Source organism: Xiphophorus couchianus, chromosome 12, assembly GCF_001444195.1.
Source record: "Xiphophorus couchianus chromosome 12, X_couchianus-1.0, whole genome shotgun sequence".
NCBI classification, from domain to species: Eukaryota; Metazoa; Chordata; class Actinopteri; order Cyprinodontiformes; family Poeciliidae; genus Xiphophorus; species Xiphophorus couchianus.
The window spans coordinates 1,629,673-1,647,757 of record NC_040239.1 but is presented as its reverse complement, the minus strand read 5'-3'; the positions used below and the strand labels follow the sequence as shown (position 1 = coordinate 1,647,757).

The window sequence follows — 18,085 nt, the reverse complement described above, 5'->3', positions numbered from 1 at the left end:
TTATCATGTCTGAAGGTGTTCCAGCTCTCTAACACACACAGATCACACACACATAAGTTAAGACAATGTATCTGAAGCGGTTTTAACACCTAATTCTTCATCAGCTCAGCTCAGTCCCTCTGGCTGTTTGTGTCCAGGCCTCAAAGATTTATGACATTTGAGCAGATGAGGCCATGAGATCAAGTTTGGTAAACAGTTTCAAACTAAAAAGCTGAGAAAGTAAGCTATGAAAAATGTTGCTCTAAGATGTATTTCTCTACTTAAAACAATATCTTGGATTTCTTTAGGAATGTAAATCAAAGTAAAAAAAACCAACTTGAAATGTAAAAACTGTTTACACTCAGGAGTAAAATATGGTTCATAAAACCTACAAATCTATTGCTTGAAAAGACACTTGAATCAGAACAACATAGATCTCTCATGGTGAGACTAGCGCTTCATTGTTATTAAACTAAACTGCAGTTTTACTGATTCGCCACAGAGGTCGCCATCAGGCTCCAGAACAAGCTAAACGATCCTGAAACCCTCACTGGGTCTGAAAACACATGACGCATTAAGGTCGTGTGTTTTCACTGAACTCGTTTCACTCAAGATGTCTTATGGTCACGAAACTCCATTGTCTCTTCATCATAAAGATACAGCGACTCACAGATACCTCCAAATGTATTTTTGTAAATGACTCAGAAAAAAGGTGGGTCCGCAAAACAGTACCACAGAAAATGGTGCAGTAGGTCTGCCGGGCCAATCGGTGGCGCTGTAACACTGCCAGAGAGCAGCAAAAACACTGAACAGCAGTGTTGCCAGGTTGGACAGGTATGCGCCCAGTTGGGCTTCTTTTAAACATGGTGGGCTGGAAAAAATGGGTTTGGGGCAAAGTGTTAAAATTTAGGCTGCTTTTCACAACTTTTGATGGATTTTTAGGAAGTTTTCAGATGAAAATTATTTCAAAATAGTTGCAATTGTGCGACAGAAAAACCCAAACTTGTGCATAAAATGTTTTGTTCTCGCCCTCATTTTATTCATTTATTTTGAAACGTCCAGATCCCTCAAACGTGACATCATCAATGATTTGTCATTTGTTAATCAATAGTTACTATGTGTTCATTTTTCAGCTGCAAGCTTTATAACAGAAAACAGAAAATCCCAGAGCAACTTCATAATTTAAAACAATATAGTGCTGGGCACTGTAAAAGATGGTGCACATAAGGATTCTTCATAAAATAAAGAAGACAAACCTCAGGTCTTCATCAAACTGGCAAACAACAATGTCTTCAGTCAGAGGCTTCTTCTACCTGTTGTATTACTGACTGTTACAGGAGATCCTTCCTTCCTACAGCCATCAGCATTTACAACTCTGAAAATATTTTTGAATTGAATTAAACTGAAATATTTTTGCACCATAACTTGGAGTCATCTCTCATCTGAAGCCATGTTTCTCTTGTGAAAAGTCTTGGTCAAATACAACAGGATGAAGAGTTTGATCAGCTGTTGGTGCAGCTACCAGACTGAAGAAGTTGCTTTAATTCAGTGCAGAGTGAGAAGTTCTGCCAAACAAGTAAAATTCTCAGTTTATTCATCCTGATTATTTATCTAAACAGTACCAACAGGATGAAACAGTCTGGACGATAGTTTTAAATACCCAACAAACCAAAGCCAGGTAATCCTCTGCCCTCAGCTCATCAGGGTCTTAGTAACTATTCAGGAGATAAATCTCAGAGGAAGCAGCGGTGTGCTGAACACATCGGTGTCTCTTTCTTTTCCATTTTTCTTTTTTTTACTCCAGATTGTGTAAAACTGCCCCTGAGAGCCAATCAATGATCACGGGCTTCTGTTCTACAGCTAATCAATGAACTCTCACTAATTCTACTGTTATCTGTTCTCTTCATCTTCCTCCTGCTTATCCCACCATCCCTCCTCCACCTTCTGCTGCTTCCGTCACCTCATGACAGGAGACAATGATCAAACTTCCACTCTGATTTATTCAGCTTTTATCTAACGTACTTGTGACAATAACAGCACAAACAAATCCATCCATGTTTGTAGCCGTTTATCCAAACAGACACACACAAGTTCCCAACCTCCTCAGCTCATATCTGGATTTAATCCGTCAATCAGAAAGAACGAAAACACAAAGAAACCAGATGGATTACTGGGTTTAATAGAAAGTGTTCATCGGATCTCTGTAATTGTCTTTATTTATCTCTAGATATTCAGTAAACACAACTTTTTAAAATTATATATTTATCCTCAATAAAAAAAAAACCTTTTAATGTGAAAAAGAAATGCACAGAGAAACTTTCTGTTTAGCTAAATATCTGTTGATGTGGAACCAGAATCAGAACGGAAAGCAAAGAGAATCTTTGCATCAAAGCCAGAGAACAAAATATGGAAAAGGAGCAAAATAAAAAATCACATTTTCATTTTCCGCCTATCAAGAGAAAATAAACATGGCAAACGTTTTTCTGGACGGCATAAAAGCAGAAAAGAAACTAAACAGATTGATTTGAGTTTGGTAAAACCTATGAAGAGGAAAAGTTTTTATTAGTTTTTGTTTGTTGTTTAGTGGGTCTAACATCCATCACTTTTCTGTTGCAAACAGCAGAAACATTTTTCACTGATGTTTCCATAAAACAGTGAAAAGTTTAAATTCTTGAACATATGATTAAATTGGCAATGACTTAAACTAAACACAAGAAAGTCCAAATGCTTGATGTTTGAGTCACAGAAAGATTTTTTTTGAACTTGGGATTTTTCATGTCCCTGTGGTCATTTATTTTATTCAGTCTCTCCATTTTCAAATCATTACCTCTAAGCTCTGCAATCTGCATTTTCTCTATAACTAAGAGCTTAAAGCTGCTTCTTTGAACAGATTTCTGCTTTTCCATCACATTTCCCATCCACCTCTCAACGATTCCTGTCTTTCCATTAAATAAAAAACCTTCCAGGTTGTTCCTGTGAGATCTAAAACCTTATTTTAATATTTTTTAATCTTCTTCTTTACAAAGTGCTCAACTCCGTGTGAGGTATCAGAGCAGTCTGTTCTCATGCCAACTCTGCTGCAATAAAAGCAACGTTGGCCAAACCAAAACAAAGCGACAAAGCTGCTCATTCTTCCTGCTGCTCCCTCCTTCAAACGCAGCGTGTCACTGAGGTGTTCATTATTCAGCTGCAAGCCTTATAAACTCTGCTGCCATCACCGCCACTGCCGCTGTGCCCAAGAGCAACAGTCGGGGCTCCGCGTGAAGCCAGAGCCACTTCAGCGTCTGACCGGGCTTCCAGCGGCCCGCCGGGCCGGTCATAAATCAGGACGGCAATAATCGTCGATAATATTTGGATAACCGACTCTGATGCAGCTCAGCGTCAACACCAAGCGGTTTCCATCTGGAGACAGCAGAGAGTGAAGCAACAACACCACCCAGAACAGGGTACCACCACCCACTAACACCACCCACAGAACAGGGTACCACCACCCACTAACACCACCCACAGAACAGGGTACCACCACCCACTAACCACCCACAGAACAGGGTACCACCACCCACTAACCACCCACAGAACAGGGTACCACCACCCACTAACACCACCCACAGTGTTGTATCCATCTGTCCAAACGGCTCAAACTCTTAACTAATCAGCTGCTGTCTCTGTAAGCTTCACATGAAACAAGTGTCACTAGATAAATTTCAGACACAGAACCTGGACGGCTGGTTTTTAAACAATTAATCTGCAGTCCAGACGGTTCTCTGTGATATTCAAACAGAAACTGACAAACATCCCTTTGTGATCTAATGGTATTGCACTGGTGTTGCATTATCCTCTGAACATCCTTGTACAGTTAACGCCTGACAGTGTTCATACTGCTTTCAGATTTAATATTATTAAATTAAAAATTCTTTCCACCAAGAAGAAGATTGTTTCTGATAAATTTATCTTTTAGCATCTCCTAAAAGATAAAATAATGTCAATATATCACTTTTGGAAAAAGAAAAAAAAAACATTTTTTCATAATTTTTTTGTAAAACAAAACATCTCAAAACTTCTCTGTAACTTTCTTAATAGTTGTTGTAAAACACACACAGCAGCATTTCTGTGCTGATCCAGGTATCACAGTTAGTCTCAGCTGTAAAATCTGTGCTGAGGTTGTGAACATTCATGGCTCTGCAGTGACTCCAGCTCCAGTTTTTCCTCCTGGTGTTCAGCACCATTCCCTCCTCTCTGATGTTTGCTTTCCTACGGTTTCCTTTCTTCTCCTTTCACAGATCTGCTGTTTGGAGAAGTTCTGGATAAATAACGTTTGGCCTCATCGCTCCCTTCACCAGCTGTCTGACTGAACATCTCTCATCATGAAGCTGCAGACGACGTGTTGCACTGACCGCTGAAAACTGATTTAACAAGAGATTTTACATCGTTTTTGTCTGCGAACCATTGAAGCAGTTTTATGCAGAGGCGAGATCCTTCAGAGCCAAACAAAGCAACACATGTGAGCTACAAATCTGCTTCAGACATGTGGGATGGTTTGCTTTCCTGTTTCCAAAATGTATTTTAAAAACCTCCCAGAATGTCACCAACTTTTTAAAAAATGAATTTTTTACACCTTGTCTATTATTTACAGACTAAATATCATAAAACTTTCAAATTTTCAGACTTAAAGAAAACAGTTGTTACTGACGCTCATCACAGCAGGTGAAGCTGCTGCAGAAACAGCAGAAAGTTTGAGGAAAACATGCAGATCAAACATTCAGCGGCTAATGAAGAGACGGCACACATGAACACATACATGTTGCTCTGACACGCCGGTCCTGGTGGAAAACCCCGGGCTTTGTTCTGCAGCGCCCTGCGGTTATCGGGCCTACAGAGTGAAGTCACACAGAGCGAGGAATGAGAGCGGCTTCGATCCGACTCACAGGGAGGGTTTAACCAAACAGCGCCGAGCCGAACGGCGGTTTCACTGCAGCCGCAGGCGACCCAAAGGTCACCGCCTCTCCTGGGACCGCCTCGCCGTTTTATGACAGAAAAATACAAAACGAGATGGACGGTGCAGAAAAATTAAACCAGAGAGCTAAAGTTAAAACCTAAAACTAAACAGCAGAGGAGGGCTGTCCAAAGTGCGGTCCGGGGCCCATTTGTGGACTTTGAAACAACTCTGAGCGGCCCTTGATCACAGGCCAGGCGGTTGATGGAGATTTAAAAACCATGTTGGGGTGAAGTTTTCACTGATGGTGCAACACAAAGTATTCATCCAGGTTTCTGCTTTGACTTTAATTTCTATTAATACTAAAAAAACATCCAGTGATTTAACTAAAATGCAACCTGGGAATTTTAGGTTAATAAACTGGTCAAAATGAAGCTGGACTGATCCATGTTCTGTTCTTGTTACTAAAAAGACAAAATAAATGAATCAGAAGATGGAAAATTTAAGGTATAGTTTGCTGTTTTGCTTTATCTGGCAAACCTTTTTTGTTTTAAATCTACGATTTGAACATCTCGTCTACAGGAATCCGACTGCTTTGCTCATTACATTACATGTCCAGTCGGCTCAGAGCACATTGGTTTCAGCTCTAACAGGAAACACGGCTGCAAGCAGAGAGCAGAAACAATGGGGAGGATTACAGGAGGTAAACCAGCGCAGACAAACATGTCAGCTGTTCTCAGTCAGACGTGTCTAAAGCTTACAGCGTCAAACATAAAGAGAAACTGTTTCACCAAACAAAACATCAAGATGGAAAACTAAAAGCAATTATCTAGAAAACAAAAAAATGTACAACAAAGGAAAAGAAAAACAAATTTCAGAAATAGGAAACAGCACCAAACAGTTTGGTGTCATATTAGTAATAAGTTTTTTTCTACAACATTAAACTGTCTGAACATCTTCCACAGCAGTGAGTCCACATTTCTTGCCAATGTTTTGCACACAGTTCAAAAAGGGAAATTATCATGTGACTCATCTCAACCACAAACTGAAGCTTTCAACAGAAATTCAGAGGATATCAAGACACTTTTTCCCTGAAGAGAGAGAAGTGGAGGAGTTGTTCAAGCTGGGGGCCATCTATCACAATGTTTTCACAAGTTCACTTTTTCTCAGCTTCTGGTTATTCAGACATTTTTTACAGTTCTCAGCAGCTCAAATTACAAACTCTTCCCGGGTCTTTCAGACACTGAAGGACCAACAAACAGCCACACGCTGTTAAATTAGTGCTGGGTCACACCAGGCTTCACTTAACATACAATAAAACATCATACAATTATTATTTTATGATCCATAATTTGTTACTAGACACCTTAGAAGCTAAAAACTATTATTTGCACAATTTTCAAAGGGAATGTCAGTTTTTTCATTTATAATATTTTTATTTTAATTATATTCACTGTTTTTATTTTCTGTGTCTTTCAGTCTCTGAAATGGAAAAAAGGAAAAATGACCATAAACTCACTATGATAGAGAGAATTATGTATTGGCTGACAAAATGACAAAACCAAAATAAGCAGGAAAAGATCTGATACAAGTAGACACCTGCACTGTAAAACATTTGAAGATAGTTTAACTTGAAAAAAATTAAAGTCAACTTAATTGACTTTAAAAGTCAAAAATTGTCTTGGTTTAAACTCAGAAATGAAAAACATTAAGTTGATTTAACAACAAAACAATGAGTTAAACATTGTTTATAACTATATATAGCTCATTAAGCTTATGTTATAACTTAATGCTGTATTTTAAACCAAATTATTATTTCACATTATGCAAAAAACTGCTTTCATCTAGTTGAACAAGCTCACATTTTAAACTTATCGAGTTAATTTATCTTAATTTTCACAAATTTAAATTCTTTATCCAAATTGAACATCATAAACAAAAAACTTGATAATAATAATAATTACAATGAATTTTTGCTCAGATACTTATTCTGAACAGAGCTTCAGCAACGTGAGCAGACGTTGTCCTCAACCATGAGAAACTGACCATAACAGGAGGAAAGTCAAAGCAACACAGGACACAAAAACCTGCCGCTAAGCATCCTGGGAAATAATTCCCACTCCTTTTCCTTCTTTAAGTTTTTTGGGTGCCAACTTAAAAACCCTCATTATTCAATTCTTGGAGACAAAATTAATAAAAAGTAAATGCAGCTTATTGCTATAAGTTTATGACACAAGAATTCACACATTTAAGTTCAAAATGTAAAAAAAATGTAAGATTTCTGAGACTGAAAGAGTCGAAGAAAATAAACAACTAAATGCGGCTCAAATGTTTTTGAGTGAACAGTAAAGCACCAGCTGTAAATCAAATAAAAACCGTTTGATTGGACACGGCAGCCCAGCTGCTCCGAGTCTGACTGAGATTTAAAGATGATTTTTAAGGAAAATCCTTATTCTAGTAACTACTGATAACTACAACAGAGGTCCAGAGGTAGAGCACCAAGACGTCCCACTGGATGTTACTAGAACCACAGATTGAGAAACATCAGTTAAAAAAAAATCATACACAAGCAGAAACAGACGGTGTTAGAAAAACACGGCTGTGAAATTACAGTTCAAGAATGCAATGACATAATCAGCCATGAAAAACACTCCATCCTTTCTCTGTCATGTACTTTAATATCTGGGCTCCATTATTTAAACTCGATATTATCAGCGCAAGTGTGAAAGCATAATGCAACACAAACAGATGCAGCTTTTCACAGGAAGAATAGAAAAGGAGGAAAATAGTGGTTGAGTTTCTGGAAACTTCACCAGAAAACGTCTGAACTTCTGCAGGAAACAAGTTACCATCAAAGAACAATAAGCAGAGGAACATTAATAACTGCAGATTCCTCATATCATCATTGTGATAAAAACACGTTTGCCTCACTGAAATCTAAGCATGTAGAAAACCATCTAATGTTTGACAGAAACCATTTATGATTCTGTAAACAGAGCGATGATGTCAAAGGCGATGGGAGCCTTTAATAAAACCCAGAGAACAAACATAAAATGATGACATCAGTCAGAAAGCATAGCAGCGCCGAGGCGAACGCTGGAACCACAAACCGCTGCAAACGGAGTCAGGGGGAAATCTGCAGCAACACCATGATGGACGGACTGACAAACACACACACACAAAGGAAATACTTTACCATGAAGAATAAAGCCAACCTGCCAACCGGCGTTTTGGATTTTTCTCCGTCCTCCAGTGTCCCACCAGCGTCCCACACTGGCCAAATATTTTGCCTGAAGCTGTTCTGAAGTTTAGATGTTGGTCTCTTGTTTTTTCTAACTCTGCTCCAACAGTTGGGCCTCTGATGTCTCCAAAAGAAAAAGTGTGTAAAAGCCAGCGGGGAGAGGTCAGAGCCGCGAGCATCCAAGCGTTTCTCCTGTTTTTACTGCACATTCTTTTCAATCAGAACCGGCCCGAACGATCCCGCCGCGAGGCCCGGCCCGGCCCGCCCCGGCCAATCAGCACAAACCGTCCGTCTGAAAGCTTCACTCTCTCTGATACACACCCGATCCTTTATCACATCAACTGTAGCAGAGAACAAACGTCTCATTTTTTCAGAAAAGTTTTCTTATCTGTGTGAGTTTTTAGATGTTTGGACTTTTATCTGACAGGAACTCAGACAAGGCTGCAGAAATAAAAAATAATAATTTAACTGTAACTCAGTCATTTACTTTCCCCCATGGAAATGTGGACTTCCAGCAGTAACCCGACAGTCTCTGCAGTTTGTTTCAGTGAATCCCACTGATACATCGTTCTGAACCGGAAGTGATCTGCACCACTGAACCGCCACCCTCCCATCGCCACGCTGCCACCACCACACTGCCATCGCCACACTGCCATCGCCACGCTGCCACCACCACACTACCACCGCCACACTCCCACCACCACACTGCCATCGCCACACTGCCATCGCCACGCCACCACCACCACACTCCCACCACCACACTGCCATTGCCACACTGCCATCGCCACGCCACCACCACCACACTCCCACTGCCACACTGCCACCACCACGCTGCATCGCCACGCTGCATCGCCACGCTGCTGCCACCGCCACGCTGCCACCGCCACGCTGCATCGCCACTCTGCATCGCCACGCTGCTGCCACCGCCACGCTGCCACCGCCACGCTGCATCGCCACGCTGCCTCGCCACGCTGCATCGCCATGCTGCCACCGCCAAGCTGCATCGCCACGCTGCATCGCCACGCTCCCACCGCCACGCTGCCACCGCCACGCTGCATCGCCACGCTGCCACCGCCAAGCTGCATCGGCACGCTGCATCGCCACGCTCCCACCGCCACGCTGCCACCGCCACGCTGCATCGCCACGCTGCCACCGCCACGCTGCCTCGCCACGCTGCATTGCCACGCTGCATTGCCACGCTGCATTGCCACGCTGCCACCGCCACGCTGCCATCGCCACGCTGCCACCGCCACTGCATCGCCACGCTGCCATCGCCACGCTGCCATCGCCACGCTGCATCGCCACGCTGCCATCGCCACGCTGCCATCGCCACGCTGCCATCGCCACGCTGCCATCGCCACGCTGCCACTACCAGCAATGCTGTTCTACAACTGTTCTCACATTATCTCTTTACTTCTGTTATTTTCTTCTTTTTCCTCTTTAACTCAACACTTTCTTCTCATCTTTGAATAATTTTATTTTCCCTCCTTTGACCTTTTTGTCGTTTTGTAAATCCTTTTAGTTCACTTCACCTTATAGAGTTTCTCTCTTCTCTTTTTCTTTTTCCATCTTTGTTTGTATGGATCTTATTTGTTTCCTATTTAACATTTATTGACATCATAAAAAAATGTCTTACTTTGAAAAAACCTCAATAGTTTATCTCAAATGTATTTATGCAACTGAAGCTCAAGCTTCAAACTTTAAAATAACACATCTATTAATTATAATCAATCACTATGTAAGGTGTATTTATCTGTTCACTAACCTAAACCTGAAATAAGCCCTTCCTCTTCAACGTTTAGTCTCTTTTTTATAGAAGAATCTCATTTGTCTGTTTACTCAGAGTTGAAGTGTAATCGCCGGAGTAAAACGGAGCGCTGGTCGCGGCGCCTCGGGTCAGAGCGACGCAGGATTATTCCTCCGTAACTCTTCCTGGAAGGAGATCAATTTATCTCGTCGTAAAATACTGCGGCACCAGAAAATCTTGTACTCCTGCATCCAAACGTAACGGCAAGTATCTCAATTAAAGCTGGCCCTTCCTGAATGCCATAGACAACATGACACGAGCTCCCTGATTGGCTATAGGACAGACATCACTTCCTGTTTTGGGGGGCGTCAATAAGAGCGTTTAGCAGCCGCTGGTTTTAATGAGATCTGTGTGCACCGTTTCTTCATCGATAGACCTAATGACCGGTTGCAGCCTGGCAGCCGATACCGTGGCAACGGTTAGAGGCAGATTATCGGATCAGCGTTTCTCCAGGGCCGACGAGATCCAAAGGCTGGTTTGAGGGCCAAACAGGATCCAAAATAAACGCTCTGGGTCCAAATAAACTGTGCCAAGAAAATTACTGACAGAACTTATTAGATAATAAGTGGCATCATTTTGTTCTTTAAAATGTTTCCATACAGGACTTCAGTCACTCAACATTTCAGTCCAGGGAAACGGTCACTGCACATTTCCAAACTTCCAGACAAAATCCATTTTCTGCCTAGACGACTTCAGGCCTAAAAATCGATCTTCAGAAGATGAACGGATCTGAAAGTCGAGTCTTTAAGAAAAGGAAGAACATCAGGAAGGATCAGATTACTCAGCTGGTTTCTGATGCCAGGTTTTCAGCCAACAGTTCTTTGAGCTAAAATCTGCTCTTTATCTTTCAGATGTTTTATAATTTCAAGTAAAGAAATGGAAATAAATCCTGTTTGCGACCGACAGCTCCTCATTAGATTAAAAATATCATTAATAAACCTTTTCCTCCTCGATGTTTAGGTTCTGTTTTCTGCTGCTAGACTTGGCCATTGTGTCCCCTTGGTTCCGCTGACCTCTGACCTCCTGCAGGATCCCCTCCACCGTTCAGCAGCAGAGAGACTGATGTCCGGTCGGCAGCGCCTGGCTGACCTTTAGCGGCTCAGTCACCGGGGACTCATCTGTCTCTGTGTCCGTCTCCCAGCATGCCTCAGTGCCGCCCTGCTGTCTCTTGCTAATGCAGCTGTTTCTAACGGCCACATTGACTTTCTCCTGCCACTGTATGTAAATACAATCTGCTCTGATCAATGCTCTGAGAGGTGACATGACGGCGGCCATGACACCTCACTGCTAACACAGACATGCACCCCTCACATCCAGTCTGAACTTTAAAAATCTATTAAATGATTACATTTATCAGCTCTATGATGAGGCAAAATAGTTGAGATCAAAAAGTGTAATGATGGATGTTTGAGGTCAAGTAAGCTTCGCTCAGATCACATGTAAATATGTATTACAGCCATCAGAACTGGTTATTCAGTACTTCAGTAGACTTTTTATCAAAATATATCCTACTCTTACTTGGGTTATTTTATAGACAGATACTGTTTACTTTTCCCTGAGTAAAATCAAGTCTAGGTTGTGCCACTCTAACATGACTGCAGTTTTTGGGTTCTCTGTCCACCTCTGGCATCAATCTTTAGAACAGTGCAGATTTTCTTCAGCATCATCTCAGTTTGACCTGATCCAGAGTTTCTGTCGTCACTCTGAGGCGTTGGGATGAACTCACCTCCCACAGGTGTCTGGTGTTCCTGACGGCCCCGGAGTGCAGTCTGTCCACCAGGAGGGGGACGCCCTGGAACGGGCCGATCCAGGTTCCCTGAGGGATCCTCTGGGCGGCACAGATCCCATAACCCAGACCGGGAACCGTACTGGTGCAGAGACACACCTGCAGTTAACGAGGAGCAGCTAATTAAAACTCTGCAGTCTGGCTCTTTGATCCACAGCTTAAAAATAATGCAGCAGAAAGGATGATGGAGATAAACTGAGTTTCACTGAGAAATGTTTATGTTTCATCATATAATCATGCTTTATTCTTATTCTTAACTTTATTCATCTTTTTGTTATTTTGGTTTTATTTTGTTCTCAGATTAGGTTTGTCACAGTAACAATTTTTTTCTGGATGATAAATCCTCCCAGAATTTACTGCGATAAACGATAATATTATTGTTTAGAGACCATTTTCAATAACATAATGGTAATCACCTAATAATGCCAGAACACATTCTCACAGATCAATAAACTTTAAATTCTGACAAACATTTAACACTGGAACTGGAAGACATTTTAAATATCCAAGATAAATTAACAAAGCAACAAATAAAATGAATTATAAAGTCTCTGTAAATAAAATTGTCCTTCAAAACAGAGCAGATTGAAGACTTTGTTATCCGGTTTTTGGTAGGAAGAGAATAACGATTAATCATGGAAATTTATTGAGCTCATTTTAATTTATCATTATTATATGATTTATTGTGACAGGTCCAATTCAGATGTTATCTGATCATTTACATTTGTGTATGTTAAAGAACTCATAAAGCACAGTAAAAATTTTATTTGATCAGTAGATTACAGGCTTAGCAAGACACTAAATTTGTAACCTGAAAATATTAAATTTGTCTTTATGTTTGAGCCTCAAGACTTCATCCAAACAAACATAAATATTTCACATTACATTTCAGACGACAGACAGGTATGTAGACGTCACCTCTCTGGGCAGATCCCTCAGCCAATCAGGGACGTCCGGCAGAGGAACAGGCGCTGCAGTGCTGCTGGTGCCCACCAGGCGGCGCAGTGAGTGAAGAGGGCCGTGCATCGGACACTCACCGTTCCTGTTGTCTGCACACATGTCGCAACCTGCAGAGAAACGGGAGGACTTTACCAAGTTGAACTGTGCGCTCTCTCTTGTTTCCGAGTGACACTTTGGATTTATTTAGTTTGAATTACACAACTGTGATTAGTCACCAACACATTACTCGTATTTACAGCAGATCTGATCTTCTCCAGCATCTAAGTCAGATATAAACTTGTTTATCAACTATTTAAAAATTGCTTTAAAATGTCCTGTTCAGTTAAAAACTAAAAACTGACACCTGCTAACTTCCGGTTCACCAGATACAGCCAGACACTTGTTGCTAATTTAGTGCTCGAAATTTTAAAGCTCAGCTCCAGAATGCTGATCATTTTCAGAGTCGACAGATTATTACTATTTCAAACTATTTCCAGTTTTATTTAGATGTATTTGTTCCTCATTAAGGTTTTGTGAAATGTTGTGTTATGCTGCGCCTGAAGATAACTCCAGAAATTTCTGGAAGAAACCGTTAGCTTAGAGCTGCTAACGCTAGCAAGCTCAACTATAAATGGAAGCAAATCCTTCAAAGTTTATTCTTATCCCTCAAAAGCCTCGCACAGTCAGAAACACTAAAGCAAAAATAAATAAATAAAACAACATAAACAATTTACAACATTTCTAAATAACTTACCAGCGTCTGCTTTTGTCAGAAACCAACTGAAACAGAAGGTTAGTACGGAGGCCTCTATGGGACATGGGGAAAAAATCTTTTGCGTTCCCTCGCAAAACTTATAAATTCTTAACTCTTTGGTGCAAAATCTGATCGAAAATCAATTTATTTACTGCATGTTTATGTTTGTTTGTGTGAGGTTGAGATGGAACTGCACAAACGGTCCTTTATTAACCATTCAGACTGTCAACACAAAGAAAACATTCAAAACGGTCAGAAATGACTTTATTACCCCATGAAAATAACGCAGAAATAGTTCAGATAGTTTGGATATATATTTTCTTTCTTTTCTTCTTACAGAAAGTTTGTTTACATCTTAGGAGAGATGGAAAGAAATGGAAAGCATGTTTGGCCTGTTTTGCATTTCTATCCAAAAGAAGAAATAAAACTTCAGATATCTCACAAACATGGATAAACCTTACAAAGCCTTATATTATAGCAGAAAGTACTGTGGCCACTGTAAGAATGACTTTCAGTATTCATTTATGCCACATGAACTGATCAGTACATTATTGCGAGAGAACTCAAAAGAAAAGAAATTATTTGCTTTGGCTTTTTTTTTTGCTTGTTGACATATTTCAGTTATGTATTAGCCTGGCTTTTCATTTAATAATATGTTTGGTAGTTTTTCTTTTCTTTTTTTAAGTTAGCATTGTTTGATATTTTGTTCAGTATTAGATTTTCCTTGTGTATTTTTCACTCTCCTTCTTTAAAAACCTGATTTTCTTCAGTTTTCAGTCTCCAGGCCGTATAATAATCTACAGGCAAGTCTACAGCTTGGCCCAGTCTACTTTAAAACCTTTTTTTAAAACGCTCCACGGGAATTATTTTGTTCCTGACTGTGTGAAAAACTGAAACTGATGAAAAAAGGATCCTGTTTCCACAATAAAGTCCAAATGAGGGGAAAAAGTCCTCTGTGGTGTTTTTCTACGCTAATGTAGCGCGCAGCTTATTGCCTGGAGTTAGTGAGTGTCAACATTTACTTACAGATGCAGTCTGACAGTAATGGATGCTAATTGACTGTAGCAACATAATGAGAGATGATTATCTGGACAGAAAACTCCCACAAAGGCTGAGAGAAACAGGATGTGAATGTTGTTTTTTCTGACTTTCCCAAAATGAAAACATTTTCCATTTGATAGACTGGCAGCTGCTTTTACACCATGATGAATGGAAGTTAATTAAATCATATTAAAGTCATTTATTAACCGCAAAGTGCAGCTCTGGTTCATGGCTGAGTAAATGGGAAAAATTCTCCATGTGTTTCTTTTAATGACGGTTTTTTTGTTTGTTTTTGTTTTGATTTTAAGGACAGAAATCTGGGATTCACCTAAAGTGGAGACATTTGCGTGAGTATTCGAAATGTTTCCATATGAGTGGAAGAAAACTAACAAAATCATTTAATGGCCAGAAGCTTAGCAGGGATATGGTAGCTGTGTTTTAAATACTTTCTGTTTTAGTAAGTTCATTAGAAAAAGGTTTCGTAGTGCTATGAAAAAACTGTACAAATCTATAAAGGAGTGCAGATGAAATCCATCCACTGGTACAATTATCAGCCTGGTTGCTCCAAAACCTGTTCTAAACCATTTTCCTCTTATGCTAGCAAAGAATCATGCAACCATCAAGACATCAAAATGACAGAAAGCTGCTGCTAAAAGTGTTTCAGCTGAAAAAATAGATTTATGGATCATCAGAAAGTTCAAGATACACAGAACCCTCAAGAATGGGTTTCAGATTCTCCAGGAAGTAAAAGGATGGACTGCAGAAGAAAATCAGAACCACAGTGACCAGTTAGATTTGAAACAAAAAAAACTAAAAAAAATAATTCAGGACAAGAAATGACTCATAAAAACAACAAAACACAGAGTCACAGATTTGACTGGGACCCAAATCAGACTTTTTCACAGCAGTGACCCAGTACTGATATCCAATATGTGCCACTTCCAAATGAGGATCTAAATCAAATACGTATGAGATTGTTTTCGAAGCGTCTGCAGCCTGAACAGTCGTTTCGCATGTAGTCTGACTTTTACGTCATTGTTGTGAGACATGAATCTAATTCTGCACCAGAAGAAGCCATCCATCCACCCATCCATTTTCCGGTCACCCTTGTCCCTAATGGGGTCGGGAGGGTTGCTGGTGCCTATCTCCAGCTACATTCCGGGCGAGAGGCGGGGTACACCCTGGACAGGTCGCCAGTCTGTCGCAGACCAGAAGAAGCCAGAAGTGATAAATCAGGATGTAAACAATGGCTGAAAATTATAATTACGAACTTATGAAAGCAGTCTGAGTGAGTGAAATGCATCACATCACAACCCCACCGTGATAAGACATTTTTCAGGATAAATGATAAACCATATGATAAATGTCCAACCCGACCTGGAAGACATGCTAGCAGCTACGAAGACGTTCAGCTGTTATTTTATTCTGTTCTTTCTAAAGATAAACCTCCTCACTGCGTCCCGGACGCCATCTCAGTTTTACATCCACAGCTGAACGGTGCGGTGTTCTGCTGAGCCCGGTTAGAGCTGAAACGGGTCGTTCATCTGTGATTCAGGCTCGGTTCTCCGGTCCGCCTCCAGCAGACGGACTGAGTCGCTCTGTTCCCAGAACTCTCAGAGGAATCTGAGGGAACTTTCTAATTTACAGGAGAGATTTTTAATGGTTGCTCTAATTGAAACATTTTACACCGTGGTAATGAGAATTAGCCGGTTTCACAACACGCTCTGTGGCTCCCATGCTAAGATTTTGCATCATTTCCTGACCTGCTGCCAGCTAAAGCATTAAAACCAGAGGTTCAGTAACAAACTCCTGGACTCTCCCTCAGTCCAATCATCTGATGATGATTATGGATGATATCTGTGTTTGTTTGCAGTTTAGATGAAGAGCGGCCACACACTAAGCCCAAACATATTTATCTGATCCGGACTCTCCTGGATGACACTTTCTGGGCTCCTCGCTAAAGGCAGCAGGAGTCAGGTTGAACAAATAAAAGCCTTTATTGGTTAAAGGTGAGACAGAAGCAGTTTAAGCCCACAGAGAAAAATGCTTGAAAAACAGCTAAAAATTCCCAACTCAGTTAAAATTGACTCTTTAGAGAAATAAATTACACATCTATGCAATAACACAGTTAATACCGAGTACAGAACCTGTCAGAACCGGTAAAGCAGCAGAAACTAAACTTACGATTTGAGTAAAAATCTGATGTGCGGGATCACAGAGATCCTCATGACATTCCAGTCACTGATTGGACAATTTTCACATCAGATTTATGGTGTTTTCACACCTGGTAGCCTGGTGGACCGTTCAGTTGGTCCGCTTAGCGTTTACATATGCATTCAAACCGAACCAGAGTTCACTTCAACAGAACCAGTCCTGAGGTTTGTAGGTGGACCAGAGTTCACTTGGTCTGAATCAGAGTTTGATTACACATTCACACTTCCCCAAGAGAACTGGACTTTCTACACAGTTGGATTAAAGCAAATTAAACAGGTGGGAATAATCCTTCAGTCATTTTCAGTAAAGTTTCAGCAACATTTAAGTGAAATGCTCAAGAATGAAAAGCAGGAAGGTTTGTCCTCCTTCTCTGTGCTGCTGCAGACGCTGCATTATGTAAATAATAATTTCCTATTGGATTTTTCAAAATAAAGTTAAAGCAAAACTTAAGAGCATATTCTTTAAATTCTAGGTTTTCTGCTTTTTGTTTGTATTTCAGGTGTCATTATTCCCCCATTCTGAAGTGCAGTGTTCTCGAGGAGTAACCACTTCACTAGAAGGTGCAGGATACAGGATGTGACATCAGCAGCAAATTTCCAGCTGTTAACCTCTGTCTGACCTCCATAAAACTTCACCAAATGCTGCCTGACTGTCAGAGGCTTCTGCCAGGACCTGATGAAGCTCCCTCTATCGGCCGTTTGAAGCATTCCAGCCTTTTACCAGGGGGCCCATGGCCCCCCGTGGCCACCTCTGGAGGGCGCCACTGCACACTTTCCAATCATTGGTAAAATCAAAGTTGCAGTATTATATTACATTGATTTTTTTTTTTTAGCTTTACATCATGTTATGATGTTATTCCCTCATCAGAAACACACCTGGTGTGTTGCCTTTCATGCATGTATTAGAAATAATTTAATCTCCATGGCAACCATTAAGCTGCAAAACACCTGGGTGGACCTAGCCCCGCCTTCGAGGTGCAGCTCCTCCTCTGACCTGCAGTTTCCAAGCTAACGAGTTTCCACCTCACAAAGCAGCCCTCCACCGTGACCCCCCCACTCAGCTCCTTCAGCCAGCAGGAATTAGCAAACACCTGGTGGATCTGCACATATACTGAGCTCAATATAGGAGCTGCTTCTCAGTGAAACGCTGATAGAAACATTGTTAAAGGGCTGATAGAGGAGCCATGTTGAGACGACGTCCTGAAGGCGGAGCTTCAGAAAGAGCAGGAGTTTTTAAAGAGACGGAGGCCCAATTTCAAAACATTAAATCAGGAAGTAAATTTTGTTTTAAATCATATTTTATATACAGCCTTTTGTAGAAACTGAAGGTGACATAGTTACTTTATTGTGCTATAAAATGACATTAAGTCCCTGGAAAAGACAAAACGCTGC

The 18,085-nt window shown here is 40.8% G+C and overlaps 1 protein-coding gene across 2 annotated transcripts in view; it reads right to left on the bottom strand.

The window, feature by feature from the left end:
• prdm6 (PR domain containing 6) overlaps positions 1 to 18,085 on the bottom strand; it is a 69,281-nt gene that overhangs the window by 45,452 nt on the left and 5,744 nt on the right. For both annotated transcript variants that reach the window (XM_028034183.1, XM_028034184.1), the window contains exons 3-4: positions 12,665 to 12,813; positions 11,687 to 11,845 (exon numbers count right to left, since the gene is read on the bottom strand). In XM_028034183.1, coding sequence (XP_027889984.1) covers positions 11,687 to 11,845; positions 12,665 to 12,813 — 308 coding nt within the window. The remainder of the gene's footprint in view (positions 1 to 11,686; positions 11,846 to 12,664; positions 12,814 to 18,085) is intronic.